The sequence below is a fragment of the Mustela nigripes genome, chromosome 1 (genome assembly GCF_022355385.1).
Source record: "Mustela nigripes isolate SB6536 chromosome 1, MUSNIG.SB6536, whole genome shotgun sequence".
Taxonomy (NCBI): Eukaryota; Metazoa; Chordata; class Mammalia; order Carnivora; family Mustelidae; genus Mustela; species Mustela nigripes.
Genome location: NC_081557.1, coordinates 54,167,435 through 54,185,129, shown reverse-complemented (window position 1 = coordinate 54,185,129; position 17,695 = coordinate 54,167,435). Strand labels below are relative to the sequence as shown.

At 50.7% G+C, this 17,695-nt stretch overlaps 1 protein-coding gene across 1 annotated transcript in view; it reads left to right on the top strand.

Moving 5' to 3' along the window:
- Positions 1–17,695, top strand: part of TENM4 (teneurin transmembrane protein 4) — a 376,128-nt gene that overhangs the window by 148,880 nt on the left and 209,553 nt on the right. The window contains exons 3-5 of the mRNA XM_059411810.1: positions 154–409; positions 10,376–10,474; positions 11,672–11,907. Coding sequence (XP_059267793.1) covers positions 154–409; positions 10,376–10,474; positions 11,672–11,907 — 591 coding nt within the window. The remainder of the gene's footprint in view (positions 1–153; positions 410–10,375; positions 10,475–11,671; positions 11,908–17,695) is intronic.

Below are 17,695 nucleotides of genomic sequence, written 5' to 3'. Positions count from 1 at the left end.
GGGTCTGTCGAGAAGCCCACCATCTCCCGACCTCATGGACACGCACTGCCGGCCGCGCCCGTTGCTGCTCGCTGCTCCCGCGTGACCCCGGGGGCCTGGCCGTGGCCGTGGCCCGGGCTCTGCGCCCTGCTGACCGCGCGTGTTTGTGCCTAGATCACCCTGGCGGCCTGCAGAACCACCCTCGGCTCCGGACGCCGCCGCCGCCGCTCTCGCACGCCCACACCCCCAACCAGCACCACGCGGCCTCCATCAACTCCCTGAACCGGGGCAACTTCACTCCGAGGAGCAACCCCAGCCCGGCTCCCACGGACCCCTCGCTCTCCGGAGAGCCCCCCGCCGGCGGCGTCCAGGAGCCGGCCCACGCCCAGGACAACTGGCTGCTCAACAGCAACATCCCCCTGGAGACCAGGTGCGGGGCTGGGGGGCTGATGGGGCGAGCCACAGGGGCCGCAGGGCCCTTGGTTGTGGGGGGAGAGAGGGTCCCGCACCTCCCCGGCCTGGGTGGCTGGGGGCGGGGCGCTGCTCGGAGAGGCCGCTCTCTGGCTGGCTGGGAGAAGCGGGGAGGGCGGCGGGGGAGGGGCGTGGGGCAGGAAGAGCAGGCGCTTGGGAATCCAACAGCCCTGAGGTCTGCGCTGGCCTGAGGAAGGTATGAGCAATCTGGGCCCTTTCCTGGTCTGTGCCGTGGGGGCGCTGCTCGCTGGAGGGGCTGTTGTAAACGTGGTTGGGAGCTGAGTGTGTCAAGGTGGCAGACAGCAGGCCCTTGGTCAGTGTTTGATGGTGGTCCACACCTATGCCTTTCCCTACTGTGGTCTGGTCACCCAGTGCCTGGCCTGGGGCCTGCCTGGCCTGTGGTGGGCGCTCCAGGAATGCTTCCTCTCCTGTCCACTCCTCCCCTCTCCTCCCATGGACTTACCCCTTTACACCCCAAACCCTGTAATTCCTAATACCGACACATCATCAACTGACTTTGGGTTACAAGAGCTTTCCTACTTGAGATATAATGTCATTCTCATCGCTTCACGAAGAAGCCGGTATTGTGATTTGTGATCCTATTTGGGAGTTTCAGAGGCTGAGAATCAGAGAGGGTCAGTGACTAGCTCAGGTTATATGGACAGTGGATGTGTAGCTAGGATGTGAACCCAGGTCGGGAGACTCGTGGGCAGCGCTATTTCCTACACCACAACCACCTTCTCCAGGTCTCCCTGGCCGGGCCCCTCCGCCTCTGCCTTCTTCCAGCCTCACAGAGTGCTTCCGTCATGGGTTATCGTCAGGGTCAGCTCCGTTGCTGTCCTTCTTCCCTCTGGTGAGCCACTGTTTTTCCAAATGGAAATGAGTTGTGTTCTTTGTAAGTAGTTATAAAGGCGTATGCACTCATTAGAGAAAATGCAAAAAGCTATAAGGACAACAAGCAGATTCGCCCATAATCCCACGACTCTGAGAGGAGCACTGCTGTCTGGGGGGGACAGAGCATTTCCCTACGTTCTCCAAAGCTGAAGTGCCCTGGTCTGGCGGGATTAGAACCTCCTCCACTTCTACCCTGCCTCTCAAAGTAGTGGGGAAACCTAGATTTTATTCTCTCAAACCCCTCTTCTTGATCCGTGGGGAGGACAGACACCATCCCACATTCAAAGATGAGCAATCAGTGTATACGTGGAAAGTGTGCCCATCTGACTGTACCTGGCACGTCGCTGTGATAGTTGCACATCGAGTGGGTGGGATCCAGTGGGGAAAGAGAGTCAACATCCTTTTGTGCCGTCTTCCATTTTACTCCTGCGGAGTCGTTTTTCCAGAAGCAGAATTTCTCAGAGATACATACAGTCCAGCTTGCCTCCACCCCCAGTCTCTTAATTCATATTGTTTCTGTTGACATCCTTTAAAATCAGGCGCGAGTTGTCCTCCTGTGCCTCCTTCGCTGTCCTCCGTGAGGGAGTTCCATACCTGTGTGTCGTACCCCCCCCCCCCCCCAGGCAGCTTAATCAGGGCTCCGTTATTTCCAGGGCACTTACTGAATGACTGCATGAGGCTGAGAGAAGCCAGCGGATAATCGATGGTTCTGAGTCTCCGCACGGAGCTCAGTAGCCCCTGCCTCTGCTCGGATGTTCATTTTTCTCACTTAGGAGCAAAGTAGGTGGTTCTCCGGGTTTTTCAAGGGAGAGGAAGATAGAGGCTGAGCAGCAGGGGCGTTTTTCCTAATGGCTAGTGTGAGGTGCTGGGGTGGTCCCAGCCGACCTCTCTTGCTTCACCAGCCAGCCAACACCTGCCTTTCTGACCTTTTGTCCTCACACTTCCATTGCACAGGCCACAGGGAACTTTTGTTTCCTTTGCCCTTACACTTTATCACCCAGGTAATAATCGTTCTACAAAACACTTAGGAAAAAAGAAAAGAAAATCACGTATGTCTACCGCCAAATGGGAACCATTATTAACATGCTGGCATATATATATGTGCTCATCTGTCTGTATAGATATAATATATATAATATATTATAGATATAATATATAAGTCTGTATAGATATAATTATATACATACTTAATGTTTCATATGTGTATGTCTATAGGCGTATATGTCTATGTGTATCTATCAGTCTTCCCCCAAGTGCCCATTCCTTTCATGCTCCTGTGCCTTTGCCCGTGCTCTCCTACAGCTCTCTGCCAGAGCTGACCTCCTCCTCACTTCTGGCTCTTGCAAAGTCTGACCTGTTCTTAGAGACCCAGATGCAATGTTGGAGGTGGGCCTTCTCTATGACCCTAGAGTTCTTTGTACCTAAAGATGGTTTAAAACTGGGAGAGGTGCCTGGCACAATGGATGACACAGTCAGAATTCTGGACCTTAACTCTGACCTTTACTGGTTGATGGCACAGACCCAGCAAGGTTTAGGAGAGAGCAGTGTCACATCATGATGGCAGATGGAATCACAGGTCATTTTGACCAGCGTGGTGAGGTAAGGAAGAGAACAGACTTTAGGGTCAGGGGACCTGGATTTTTGTCTTGGCTTTAGCGCTTACTGGCCGAGCAAGTCCGTTTACAGCCCTGAACCTTGATTTCCCTATGTAATGTGGGATAAGAATTCATGCCTCTCAGACTGGGAGGAAGTGAATGAAATATCAGGTAAGAAACATAAAGCATAGTGCCTGGCATGAAAAAACATACTATGAAAATGATTTCCCATTTTTTTTCATACATATCCACTTCCCATATCAACCCTGTGAAGAAAAAAGTCACGAAAAGTATTTACTGAGCTCCTGCTCACCGGAGGGGTTGAGAGGAAATAGTAGGTTGTATCTTCACTCTGGAGAAAGAAGTTTGGCCCTGATGTTCTGAGGACACAAATGATGATCCTTTCGCTGAAGCCAGTTGTCATACCACAGGTTTTGGGGGGGACCCACCCTGTGCTCCAGCCCCCAGCCCATTGCTCATTGGCTGTGGACCTAGACCTGGCATTTCTTCCTCTCTGAAAAGGAGAAAATACCCATAACTCCATGTTCTGATTATCTGTTCTGCATAACAAATGCCTGTTGAACTTGGTAGCTTAAAAAAACCTACCAGTTGATTTTACTTAAAAGCATGAGGCAGGAGCTCCAGAAGAGCCAGCAAGGCCCTTCTCCCTGTAGGGTCGGGAAGTCAGTCAGCGGTGTCAGCTGGTGGCTCCTCAGGTGGCGTCACTCACTTGCTGGAGCCTTGCAGAAGACGGCTGGGTGGCTGGGCTCCATGACCCCTCACCCTCTACCATGATCTCAAGGCCTCTTCACCCAGTCTTCCCAGTGGGGCGTGGACTTCCTACTTCGCAGCTTGGAGCTCTGTGGCCCTGAGAGAGAAGCCCCTGATCTACTCAAAGGCTTGGCCTGGAATGGCATAGTGTTTCTTTTGCCCCCGTTCTGTTGGCCGAAGCAGTCCTAGGTCAGCCAGCTCCGAGGAGAGGGACACCAGGCCCGCTTCTTAAAGGGAGAAATGCCCAAGGATTTTCAGCTGCTTCTAACCCACTCTTGTGCCTCCTGAGGCTCTTGTAGCGATTATATACCATCCTGTCTGAAAATGTCTTGGCACACAGTAAATGCTCAAGTGCTTACCATGTCGTGCTTGTCCTTCAGCAAATACTGAGTGCCTACTGTGTGCCCAGCAGGCAGTACATGTAAGAGGACAGACTCTTGTGTTGGAACAGATGCCATGATGGAGGTACACGCCATGAAGCGGTTTTGGTTGTTTCTGGATCTTCAGCAGGCAACCCAGCTTGCCACATGATGGGAGCTGGAAAAATACTACCTCGGGCTAAAAGAATGAATGACAGAACAAATGAATGAAAAGCTATGAGTAACGTGAGTGGGCCAAAGGGACGACTTCCTAGTGGCCTGGGGCTATGGACTGACAGCAAGCAGGAGTTCCCAGGTGGAGCTGGGAGGACGGGCATGAGGGCTGCACAGCCTCAGCAAAGGCCAAGAAGCCCAAGAGAGCAGGGCCAAGTTGAGGAGGTTGTCGTCAACAGCTATTGTCAAGCCCCATGAGGATGGGGACCGCCCCCCCCCCATGCCAGAGAGACAGTCACAGGCTCTTCTCTAATTATCAAACTCAGTCCGTGTAGAGAGTCAAAAACGAATAGCTGAGCAAATAGCATAACAGCTGGCAGAATAACCAGGAGGGGGTAGATTTCATGCTGGGAGAAAAGAACGGCAGGCAGAAGGACAAGTGAGAGGGAGGACTTGTTCACCCCACTGCTCCTGGCCCTCTCCGCGGGTAACTGAGTCCCCTGGGGGAGACCAGGCCTCCCTGTGCTCTCTACAGGTGGGCTTCCATGTTGCTCTGAGGCCTCCAGGTGCATCTATGGTCCATTTTGGTGGGATCTGTGTGTTCAGGGTCCACTAAACCCTGGTCTACTTCTTCACACTCTGCAGAATCAAATGCTTAATTGATTTCATAGGGATTGTCTGATTAATAACCTGTCAGCCTCCTGTCAGATGAAGGGGAAGCCAGGGCACAAGGCTGCCAGACCCCTGCTCTAGCTCATCAGATCCCAAGCCTGGTTTGGGAGCCTGAGGCCAGTTTTGTGGTCATGCTCAATTTGGGGAATAGCCCTGCCCACCCATCAGGGATGGGAGGCCATCCTGGTAGTCTCCACCCAAGCTTGGTGTAGTTTGCAGAATAGTACACAGTACCTTCTAGTGGACCAGGCCAACTCCTGAGCATTGCAGGAAACTGGGATGGACGGCTGTCACCGTCATCTGGTGATTCAGTCACAGGCATGCAGAAGACACAGTCACTGTCCTATGAGAAGCTCATGGTTTTGTAAGGAAGGCAGACCCTTCCTTACAAAGTGATGGAATGAATGAGCGAAGGTGGCACTCTGGGTAATGCTGTGACTTGCAGGGTGGGGGCAGGGCATCCTGAGCAGAGAGGAGCTGTGGCTCCCTGTGCACGGGAACATCAGGAGACAATCACAACGAGCTCGCCGTAGAGCCCTTACTGGGGCTCCTTAGAGGGAAGCTCATCCAAGACTGAGCACCCAGGGTTTTTTATTGGGGGCTGGTCACATAGGCACCTCCTGCCTGGCAAAGGCCCAAATTCCAAACTCACAGAAGGAAAGCAGGTGTTGAGTATAAACCATATTGTTTGTACACACAGACCATGAGTCAACTGCTCATCAGTTAATGGTGAGAACCTTCCTGAAAACCTCTGTTCCCAGACCCAGCCACGGGCCAACTTTTTACAAGCAGGCCCTTCAGAGGATAACAGGACTGCTGTGGTAACTGTTCTGCACAGGTAGGAACATTCTCATCATCCCCACTTTAGAGATGAATCCGAAGACAGGAAACGGAAGTAACTTGCCTTGGGAACCACAGAAAGTGAGTGTCATACCCAGGCCAGCTTTCTCCAGAGCCCATGGACTCCCCAGCATTACCTTCCTGATTATTGAGACAGGCATTGGTAGAAACTTGCAGGGAAGGAAGGAGTTCTGGGATGAGGGGCAGCTGTGCAAGGCATGGAGCCAAGAAAGCTTAGTGTCTTGGAGAGATGACGCAGAGCTGGGGGACGTGGGAAGTCAGGGGGCCTCATGGAGATGCTTGTAGATGAGGGTCAGCAGTGGAGGGCCTAGAGTTCTAGAAAGATGAGGTTGTCCTTCTCCCTGTGGGCATGGGGCCCAAGGGGGACAGAATGAAGGGCCAGAAGTTCACATCTTTTGAATAGGAGAGTAACATTATAGGATTGACCTTTTATAAGGATCACTATGACCTGGAAGACCTGGTTCATTTTTTTGTTTGTTAGGTTGTTTCTTTGTTCATTCATTTGTTCAAATGCTAACTCTAGAACTAGGTCTTTTTCTGGTCTTGGCCAAATCTCTGACACCCTGCACACATGGGGGCTTTCAGCTTTCAGCGCCGTGCCGCTGCCTGTCCTGCTCTCCTGGGGGGCTGTCCCCAGGCTTTGTGGGGGAAGCACGGCCTGGAACAGCGGGCTGGTGGGGAGAAGATAAGCTGGTGAACAGGGCAGTCCGAAGAACTGCCCTCTGCAACAGTCCCGCCGCTTCCTTCCCAGAAGCTACTTGTCCTGTCCTTAGAAGGCCAGCGAGCTCTGCCTGCCCCGGTCTGGAACTGGAAGCCCCTGTGTCAGGCAACTCAGGACCTTGCCCTAGGCCTCCCCTGAGGCATGGAGGGCAGCCAGTCCCCTTTCCAATCTAAGAAGAGCCACAGGAACAGTATTGTGCTCAGCTGTGCCCCCTCTCCTTGGACTCTGCCCCTCTCTCCTGAGAGGCAGCTGGGGACCGATGTGGGGGGTGGGCAGTGAGATGGGAGAGATGTGCTTTTGAGTCCCACCTCTACCTTTTGGTTGCTGTATGATCTTGGGCAGTCACTCAGCCTATCTGGGCCTCAGTTTCCATATCTATTAAAATGAGAAAACAGCACCCACCAGTGCGAGGGTCACGTGACTCCGGCGTCCATCCCTGAGTTCCCAGCTGCAGTTAAGCTGGCGACCGCGTGCGCCTGTGACCTAAGGAGGCTTCTGCAGCATGAGTCCTTATGAGGGAATCCTTGCAGCTTTTGTTTTTCAGATGAACTGGCGGGAGCAGTTGGGAGCAGGCGGTGAACAGGAGATTTAGGGGGGTAGCCCTGAACTGGGAGTCCAGACACCTGGAGTTTTTTTCCAGCTCTGCCGCTAACTTGCTGTGTGTGTGGGTGCAGGACACCTGTCTCTCTGGGCCTCAATTTCCTCAGCAATCACATTGCTGATGTGATTGCTAACTGACTCAGAACTGAGTTTCAAAAGTACAGAACGGGGTGTTTGAAGGCAGTGGTAGCATTCCGAACTGGCAGTATTTTCAGCAAGTGCTAGTGTCCCCCCAGATGCCCAAGTTAGCGTCACATGGAAGCTGTTTCAGATTACATGTAGTCCATCGCTCCAGAAACTTTCGTACTGCACCGCCTCTTGCCTTGTCCTAATGGGTGTGTCTTTTTAGGAGAGAATGGCCTGCCCGCTCTCTTTATATCATAGAAGTAAAAATAAAAAATCACCCTTGACCCAGACACTGGAAAATCCCATTATCAACATTTCGATTTTGACCCTTCGTGGCTTTTTTCTCTGTATATGGTTCTTTCTTTCTGATGAGTTTTAAGGCTCTCATGGGACTGTCTGAGAGCCCAGTCCTAGCCTAGCGATGCAGGCCAGGCTTCCAGGAGTACTTGGGAGCATGCCATGCAGCCAGCTTCAGGGCCCGGGGCTGAGCTCCCATTGCCTCCGGGCCCTGTGGGCAGGAGTGGTGAGGACCTGCTGGGCCACATGGACTGTGCAGAGACTGGAAATTCCCTTGTGAACGACAGGAAATGGGGGCTATAATAATAAAACACTTGTGCTCGCCTCAATTAAACTGTGTGTGCAGTGTGCTTCCCTTTGTATACCCATCATTGACAGTACTCCGCAGATATTTATTGAGTGCCTACTCTTGTGTACCAGGCACTCTTCTAGACTCTGTGCACATCGGCAGAGAACAAGTCAGATAAGAGTTCTACCCTTGGGGAACTGAAATTGCAACAGAGAAAAAACGTGTGTGTGTGTGTGTGTGTGTGTGTGTGTAGTCCTGTGTGGAAAACTAAAGTAGTGCAAGGGGCCAGGTGTAATTTAGGAAGAGCAAGTTAGCCATAAGAAGAGAAGGAATGGCCCGTGCACATGTTTGGAGGAGGGCAGTTCAGGGAAATGACAACAAAGGCTTTAGCTGTTCGGAGTAACAGCACGGAAGCCAGTGTATACACAGCACAGAAAGTGAGGTTGGAGAGCTAGCAGGGGACCAGATCTTGTACACCCAGGTAAGGATCATGGTTTTGTTCTTATGGAACCATTGGAAGGTTGTGAGCAGAGAAGTAGCACAATCTAAATTACATCATAGCTTCCATAAGAAGTGATCATCCCTGTTTATGAATCCTGAGACAGACTCAACCTGCCCCACATCTGGGGGCAGAAATGAGACCACTCTGTAGGGCTTCTACACCCCTGCAGTTCCCCTCAGACACCATGGGAGGCCCCAGGGCCATGAACATGACCAGCCTGGACACCAGGCAGCTCAGAACTCTCTGGGGGGGAGGTCCCCACCACTGCAGCAGGACTCAGTGGTTCCAGCTGCTAAATAGTGTTGCCTTGTGCTCTCACTGTCCCCAAGGATGCTTATGAAATGACACATTGGGAACATACTTACAGCCCCTCCTCATTTCTGTCTGTAAGTATGGGCGGGGTTGGGAGGGCAGGGTGCAAACCCAATGCCTGGGCAGGGACACAGGGTTATGAGGCCCAGGGGCCTGGCTTTGGGGGTTAGATAGACCAAGGCTCTGTTCCAGCTCTGCCACTTGCTTACTCTGTGATAAGACCCTGGAAAAGTTACTTCTCTGAGCCATGCTTTGCCAGCCTATGAAGCAAAGATGATAGGACTGACTTTGCAATGTTGTTGTGGGGAGTAACACTGACATTCGATAATATGGTGTTCTAGAACAGTGAATAGGAGTTTGGACAGAGGGTAGATTAACATTAGTACTTCCATAATATTTATTAGTATTAGTACTCACACTACATAAATTAGTACTAATGTACATCAGTCAGCGTTAGTAATTTTTGTTTAGCCCTTATAAATTCTTCCAGCATTACTCCTTGGGTCCTACATTCACTTTGTGAACTTAGTATCATCATCCCCATTTTATAGACGAAGAAGTATAAAAGTGGAAGATGTTGTGGTTCTAACACAAAGTCAGAAAGCAAGAAAGAGGCAGGAATGGGACCTGAATCTAGGTTCTCTGGCTCTTAAGAGCTGGTCAGTGTCAGCAAGAAGGTCCCTTGCAGGGTGGGACTCAAAAGTTAGCTCTTTGCGGTGAGCCCTTCTTTGAGGTGGACACAGCAGTCTTCAGTTGAGCGGGGAGCAGCGCTTAAAACTACCAGAAAATGAGATCCAGTGCACCCAAGTGTGAGCGATGCCACTCGGCAGACATGGCTGAGAGCAGAAAGGGCAGGTGTGCGTCTCCTCCTTCTGTGTTAGAAACAGCAATGTCACAAAATGCTGCACTACCCTTGGCATACTTGGGGAGACCGAAGCCCCCTCCTCTGTCTTCTGAAGGGTGCCATCCTCACCAGTCAGTTGTCAATGAGGTCTCTGCTCTGTGGAAGGACCTTGACCTCTAAATATCACCAGCATCAACCTGGGGGGCTTCTGAGAAATGCAGATTCCCAGCCTCCCCCGCCCCCCGCCAACCACCTCCTGACTCTGAATCTCTGGAGGTGGTTCTCTGCAAGGCATAGCTCTTTAGATGATTCTGATGCCTACTTGAACCTGAGAACCACTGCTTGAGAAGAAAATGACCCCAAATTCTTGTCATTTTCCCCCCCTTTGGATTTGCAAGGTATCTCAGTTGTTGTTTAAACAGATGTAGACTATCTCAAGCAGAGAAAGTAAAGGCTTTGGAAACAGATAAACCTGAGTGCGGATTCCTGCATTCAGCCTGGCTAGTTGGTGACCTTGGCAAATCCTGTCACCTCTCCACATCTCGGTTTCCTCGTCTGTAAAATGGGGACACGCCTTCCTTGCATAGCCTATTTTGAAGATTTGAAATGAATGGTTGTACCATGCCTAGCTCAGTGCCCGAGACATAACCAGTCTTGATCAGGGACAGCTGTGACTGGATGGCCACAACCGTCAGATGTTCAGGTTCGTATATAGAATGCTCCCTCTGGATGCCCTGCTCCAGGCAGACCCCTTGCACATGTGGCTTGCACACAGACCCATCGCCTGGCAGCCATGTCCGCTGATCTCACGCACAGCTGCACCAGACAGCTACTTTGTGTGTTTCTCTACTCTCCCCCTTCATCGATGCATGACTCATTGCTTCATTCATGTCTCCATGTGTGCGTAGAAACCTAGGCAAGCAGCCATTCCTAGGGACATTGCAGGACAACCTCATTGAGATGGACATTCTCAGCGCCTCCCGCCATGATGGGGCTTACAGTGACGGGTAGGTGACATCCCCATGGTCCTCCTCTCTCTGCATGCTCTCCCTCTGGCTCTGGCACCTGCATGCAGACCCTGAGACCTTTCCCTGGGATCTCCTGCGGGAGGTGATGATGCCATGGTGCATGCCCAAACCGAAGTCCATGTTCAACTTGGAAGAGTTTATCCCTGGAATCCCTGTCTTCAGCATATTAACAGCAGCATTGTTAATATGCAGCTCCCAGCATCTCATTGGCTGCCTCTGCCATTCTGAAAGCCATCTTGTAGCGATTTTTGTGTAGCACATTTTTATGTAGCCCTGAGTAGCTCTTCTGTGGCCTGAGACATCTTGCATCCCCAGCAAGGTACAAGATTGCTCTAAGAATTCAGGGGGAAGCAGTGCAGCCTGTGCACCCCATTTCCAAGGCTGTGTACAAATTCTCCCATGGCCATGGTTAAAGGCAAGCTCTGGAGGATTTCCTGACACCTAGTTTGGCCACAACCATGTGCTTGGACCATGCCACGCTGCCCTAAAGACTGGAGCTGGGCTGTAGGATGCACTTGCCCTTCTCTCCTCCCGCACAGCTTTTCCCAGGGGTTTGGAAGGCAGCATCTGGCTTCTGAAAGCCTTTGCTGCCCTTGGTTGTACCACAGCCAAGAGGGGACTCAACCATGACATGAACCTAACGGTGGTTTCTGGGTTCCCAGTTCCTAAACACCCTTCAGAAATAATGGTATTTCATACCTCCACCGAGGTACACTGGCAAAGTAGGTTTGGGAGAGAGAAGAAAAATTTAAGTTCCATTATCTCCACGGCACAGAACTTGATTTTAGATGCTTTCCAAGTCTACCAATAATTTTAGAGAACAGCTCATATAAGACCCAAGAAACAGCATCTCAGCCCCATCCCTTCCCAGGAAAGGGGTCTCCACACCCAGCCTTCTGTGGGGTTGGGAACACATCCTGCCTCATCCCGGTGGGGGAGGGGAATGGATTCCCATGGGTAAGGCTGTCCCATCCGTGTTCTGTGGAAGCGTGTGTTCGCGTGCCCTGTTGTGTGGTCAGTGCGTGATTCTACTCCTCTCCGTCCCTCCCGTCTTCTCCGTGGCGACTCTGTCCAGGCTCCTCCGCATGCTTCTACCACTGCCTCTGTCCTCCAGGTGGCTCTGGGTCCCTGCGAGTCTGCAGACCCTGATGGTCCCTGGCTTCTCTCCATCCCCAGGCATTTTCTCTTCAAGCCGGGAGGCACCTCGCCACTCTTCTGCACCACGTCGCCAGGGTACCCTCTGACGTCCAGCACGGTGTACTCCCCGCCGCCTCGGCCCCTGCCCCGCAGCACCTTCGCCCGGCCGGCCTTCAACCTCAAGAAGCCCTCCAAGTACTGTAACTGGAAGTGTGCGGCCCTGAGTGCCATCGTCATCTCAGCCACGCTGGTCATCCTGCTGGCCTACTTCGTGGGTAAGAGCCTCCCTCGCCCCAGCTTCCCTTTGTTCCCCTTGATCTGGCCTGACAGCCCTGCAGCCCTGTGGCACTGGCCTCTGCCCCCAACCTGTCCCAGCCAGCTCCCTGGGACCCTCTTCTCCTCTCTGCATGTAAGCCAGGAAGGACTCTTGGCAGGTGCTCAATCACATGTTGGATGCCTTGCATGAGGCCTGGCCCTCACGGACTGGCCTTTGGACAGTGAGTGTTGGGGATGGGAGTCACCACAAATGACATGTTGGAGAGACTGGCAGGCCTCTCCTGCTGGTGCCCCGAAGCTGAGGTGAGGAGCAGGAAGGACACAGGGTCCCTTGGGGTTGGATTGGACTCTGCTGACCTCAATCAGGAAGGCATATCTGAAGGAGAGGGTCTGGCGAGGTGGTCTGGGGGGACTGTGGACACCAAGGTGCAGAGTGGAACCCTGATTAGGAGCCCAGGGAAATCCCAGCTGAGGAGCAGCGGGTCCCAGTGAGCAGTGAACGCTGGCTGCGGGGTGCTTGGAGACCCCCAGCAGCTCTGACTGGGCCTGCCTGCCTGCCCCCAGGCCACCTCCGAGATGGAGGAAACTTGGCTGGCCCCTGCTTTGCTGCTGCGGGAGGCCATCCACTGGGTGCTCTTTTGATGAATTTCCCACACAGCCTGGTCTCCTGCCTCATTTCAGCCACTGTCTTTGGCCTGCTCCCAGGGAAGACGGTCCTCTAAAGAGATCTGCAGGCATGTGCGGAGTCAGCTGCCTCGGTGTACATCAGCCTGTTAGTCAAGGCATCTGAAGGGGTTGGCTTAAACCTCCGTCCTTTCCAGCCTTCAGATTCTATCATTCTTGAGTTTAAGGCAGGTCATGCCAGCTTGAGGACACCTTGATCTCATGCTGAGGAATTCTGAGATAATTCCGGAAGCAAGGGGGACTTTTCCAGTGAAAAAACCCAGTAACCAGAAACAGAAGTAACTCGCATGGGGCGGGGGAAACAGAGTGCATCCGCCGTGGAAAGGGACGCTGTGATAGGCAGAGGCACTGTGGATGAAAAAGGGCATTGTGGTGAGGTAGCACATGCTGTCATTGGGAATGATGAAGGAAACATGCCCCCCTCCTTGTTTAGGAGAAGGGATTTGAGCATGGAAAGAGCATTCAAGAATCTTGAATTTTATAAAAATAAGTAATCAGGAAGATGATAGTCCCTCAAACAGGGAGGTCTCCTTATGTGTCTCAAGCCATAATAAGCTTTCTTTGATATGCCAGGTCTCTTTTCCACTTGTGAAGATTGATGGGGAGAATTTCATGGCTTCAGGGCCATGTTGGCATAAGTTTCTTCTCTTCTATGTGATTGGTTAGCTGATACTGCCTAGAAAGCTGTGTTAAGAAGAACCCTGAGGCTATATTTAGGCTCAGGGGGAAAGGGTCTCTGTGTTTGATTAGTAATGTCTGTCGTCAGCACCAGTATGGAGAATTATCAATGACGTGCCAGGCATTTGCCATCCCTACTATGGGTCAGTGGGTAAAAGGAATAGCCAGACTGGGGGAGACCAGAGGCCACCCAGGCACAGTGAGAGATAACCGGGGTACAGGTGAGGGCTGTGAACGTCCCAGCACCATCAACCAGCATGAAAGTTTCTTCCCGGCACCAGTGCTGGGTCCTGGCTAACCGCTAGCACAACTCTTGTCTGTGACTGACATGTTTCCTAAATGAGTAGACTTCCGAACAAGCAGTGTTATTGCTCATCAAGAGTCAAGTCGTTGGCTTACATAAAGACATCAGCTTGCACCAAAGTCTTCGGTTTCTGCCGCATGGCCTGGTTCAGGAAGAAAGAATACATCTTTGTAGGAGTCCATAAACTCTCTTCTGTTTTACATCCCATGAGCTGCTGCTTCCCCCACATAATAAGAATATGGGGGTCAGTCTTCAGCGGTCTAAATTTAGATAGGCTCTGCTGGGAAGGGGTGAGCTCCCTGTTGTAGGAAGGGCACAAACAGAGCTCAATGACCACACAGCAAGGATAAGTTTCAGGGGCTGACTGGAATTTTTCATTGGATGTCCTTTAATTTTCCTTCCAACACTGACAGTGTTGAATCCATGATTTTTTGAAGTTTGTTTTTCATTCAGCAAACCACATGGGGCACCTGCTTTGGGCTAAGCTCTGTGCTAACTGTCAGGGCTAAAGATACAGTCCCTGCCCTTGAGTTGTCCATAGCTTACCAGAGGAGACAGGCTTGTCAGCAGTGAACTGAGGCCACTCGGGGGCTGTGGGAATACCCAGCACCAAGAGCACTAGGGGAGGCTCGCTGGGAAGGATGATGATGGAGGCAGTCAGAGTCAACCAGCAGTAAACTTGCAGAGAGTAGATCTCACACCCAGGGAAGTTTCGGACTTGAGTGAGGACAGTGCGGTGGTAAGGCCGTTTTCTGTGTTGGAAGCATTTGAAGGGTGCTGGAGCTAATGACAGAGGGTTTGGTCAGATCGGGAGGATCACCTTGGAGGCCAAATTACAAACCTTCCTAGATGGTCAGTGGGGAGCTATTGGAGGGTTTTAAGCAGTGGCAGGATATTGTCAGACATTTATTTTAGAAAGGGAAGTGCAGGGGAAAGAAGGATAAGCCCTGTTGCAATAAACAGGTCAGGAGAAGCCTCAGCTGGGATGGTTGTAGCACATGTAGGTGGAGAGGACGGGTGGCAGGTCGATTTAGGAGAATCTGTGTCTCCTGTTACAAGAGGTCAGTCCACTGATAGTTGTCCTTGCTCAGAATAAACACATCCTTCTGATAAAACCCTCTCTCTGCAGAAACATAAAGTCTGGATAGATTGCATATCCAAGGACCAGGTCAGACGGGCAAGACTGGGGTGTTCCCTTGGTTCCCTGAAGACTCAGAGTTTATACCCAGCCTCCGACTGCCCTGGATTCCATTCCCAGCTGTGCCACCTAGCCGCTGTTCACCCTTGGGCAACTTGCTTCTCTTTCTGAGCCTTGAGTTCCTAATCTGGAAAATAGGCACGAGCCATTATGTTAGCAGGATGTGTGTGAGGCCGGAGTAAGCCAATGCAGGTGAACCCATCACAGGTGCAAGGCCCAGCCTCACCTGTCCTCAAGGCTGGGGCGGCAGCCTGGGGCTCGGTCTCCTCCAGTTGCTGGGGGCAAGGGACGGGTGTCTCATTGCGTGGCCATAATCACAGGCTGTGATGACTAACTTGGAAGGAACTATCAATTATTAAAAATCAAATTAATTGTCTCAGCTGAGCACAAATATCCTTAACAAAGACTTTTCCAGCAGACCAACTGATCTAATCAACAGGCACAAGCACAGATATTTAATTAGATTTTTGATGAAAAATTGTGTTTAATTTCAAGTATAATCAATTATTAATTACTGTAATGAGTGAGTCTGACTGGGTTTACTAATTAACTCATTTAAAAATTATGAATAACCTTTTCATTTGTAATTATTTTCTACATCCTATTATGCTGCAGATAAGAATTGTATCACTTCACCAGCACCAAGGCAGGCGAAAACAGGGAGAGAAAGGATTGTTCTTTCTCTGCTCTCTGCTCAGGGCTGCCATATGTGAAGGGAACCCTGACAGATCCATTTGACATTTGGTTTTAGTTCGAAAGCTCCTGTTCATTTGCAGAGACATCTGCAGTTACTTTCATAGAAAGAGAGAGAAATCACAGCTAGCACTGGCCATGCACAAGAGCTGCAGGGCCTGGGGCAAGGCCTCTGGGCCTTCCTCCCTCCCAGGGGTGTTACTTGGCTACTCTAGTTTTGGGGGGGGGGGTAATCTTGGAATGACCCTTAAGAATCCTGGGGCATCCCATCAGAGATAAGATGTATATTTTTGTCTCCAAAGGACACCTGTTCAGAGAGGTATCTGTTGACCATGAGTGCCTTGCTTTACTGGCCCATTCTTCCCATGAAGGTCTTTGAATATTTGAATACTCTGCCATCTCTTTTCTGAGGACAGTAAGTCTGTTTATAGAACAAAATAGAGAGTGTGATACAGAGGGAAGATTAGTTAAAAGTTCGAACCATGAAACTGTACAGCCCCAGCAATGATGCTTTATTTTATAGCAGCTAATTGTTTTTAAAATATTTTTTACCACAAAAGGCAGTATAGTGTAGTGTCATAAAGATAACAGGGGCCACTTTTGTCGTTGATAATGAGAACCCTCAGCTTGGATTGTGCACTACCCACACGTACCTCCTGTTCCCAGCACTTTGCCTGTGTTTTCTCGTTGAAACCTCCCAAAGATCCTTGAATTCTTCTCCCCAGTTTACAGAGGAGGACACTGAGACCCAGTGAACTAGAGTAAACCACCTCCCTCACCTGGTAAATGGCAGGACTGTGGTCTCCCCAGCCCTTGGCACTCAGTTTTTTTTTTTTTTTTTTTCAAGTTCACGATCTTAAACTGTATGTGCTGACTTTGCCATTGCATAGTTGCAGTAGTTGGTATTTTGGTTTTTTGCCGAGTGCTTGGTATTGGTCTAAACCCATTATGTCATCTCTCTGAACATGCACAACAATTCTGTGAGTAGATTTTATTTTCTATATTTTCTGGAAGGGGAAACTAAAGCTCATAGAAGTTAACAACGAGCCAGGGTCACAAAACCAACAAAGGACCTAGGATTTTAAAGGCCATGTTCTCAGCCACTATGAGGTAGCTTCAGGGTTTGAACAGATGGTGTAGAATCCAAAGGTCCTGCCCATGCCTAGTCATCACTTGCTGACAGTGTAAATTCGGGGAAGTTGCTAAACATCTCTAAGCTCAGTTTCCATTCAGATTCCTATAGCGGGTGTGGCTGGAATGATTACCCCCATTTTACACAGGAGGAATTTGTAGCAGTGTGGTTGAGAGCATGAGTTCTGAAATCGGGCCGCCTGCTTTCAAACCTCAGCCCTGCTACTTACTTCAGGCTCGTCTATTTAACCTCTCTGAGCCTCAGTTTACCCATCTGAAAAATAAGGGCAATAATAGCAGCTACTTCACAGGGTTGTTGCAAGATTCCAGTAAGATATTTTGCATAAGGGTGCCTGGGTAGCTCAGTTGCTTAAGTGTCTAACTCTTGTTTTTGGCCCAAGTCTGACCTCAGGGTCATGAGATCAAGCCCCATGTCAGGCTCCATGCTGAGTGTGGAGTCTGCTTGAGTTTCTCTCCCTCTCCCTTTGCCCCTCCCCTCACTCTCTCTCTCAAATGAATAAATAAATAAATCCTCAAAAAAAAAAAAAAAGATAATTCGCATGAAATAGCTAGGCTACTGCCTAGTACTATTAGCACTCAGGAAAAATTATATATGATTATTATTATAATTGATAGTATTATTAGTACAGTTAGCATCACATCCAGAAGAGAATTTGTATGTCTTGGCTGAGAACTTGGACCAGCCTTGTCTTGGTGCGGTGCCTCCAGGCTTCCCGGCCTATGTTTGTCACAAGGGCAGCTGACAGAACAACCAGGGGGACCTGTCAGAAAACATTTGTAGCGAGGTCTTGCTGTTCCAGGGAAGCAGCCGCATGAAGAATCATTACCAAAAAAGGCCTCACGTTATTTTTTTTAACTAGGACAAAAGTTGATTCTTGCTTCCCTGACAGTTGCCTCTATGCAACTAAAACTGACAGGCTCCCTGGTGTTCTGGGTCCCCACGTGAAAAGCAGACCCCGAGCGCCGCCAAAGAACTGAGGATTCACATCTCGAGGACCCTCCAAGCACTGGTCTTGCCAGAGAGGCCTTCGGAACAGGAGACGAAAAAGGCTTGCTAAGGATACAAAGAGCAGGCCTC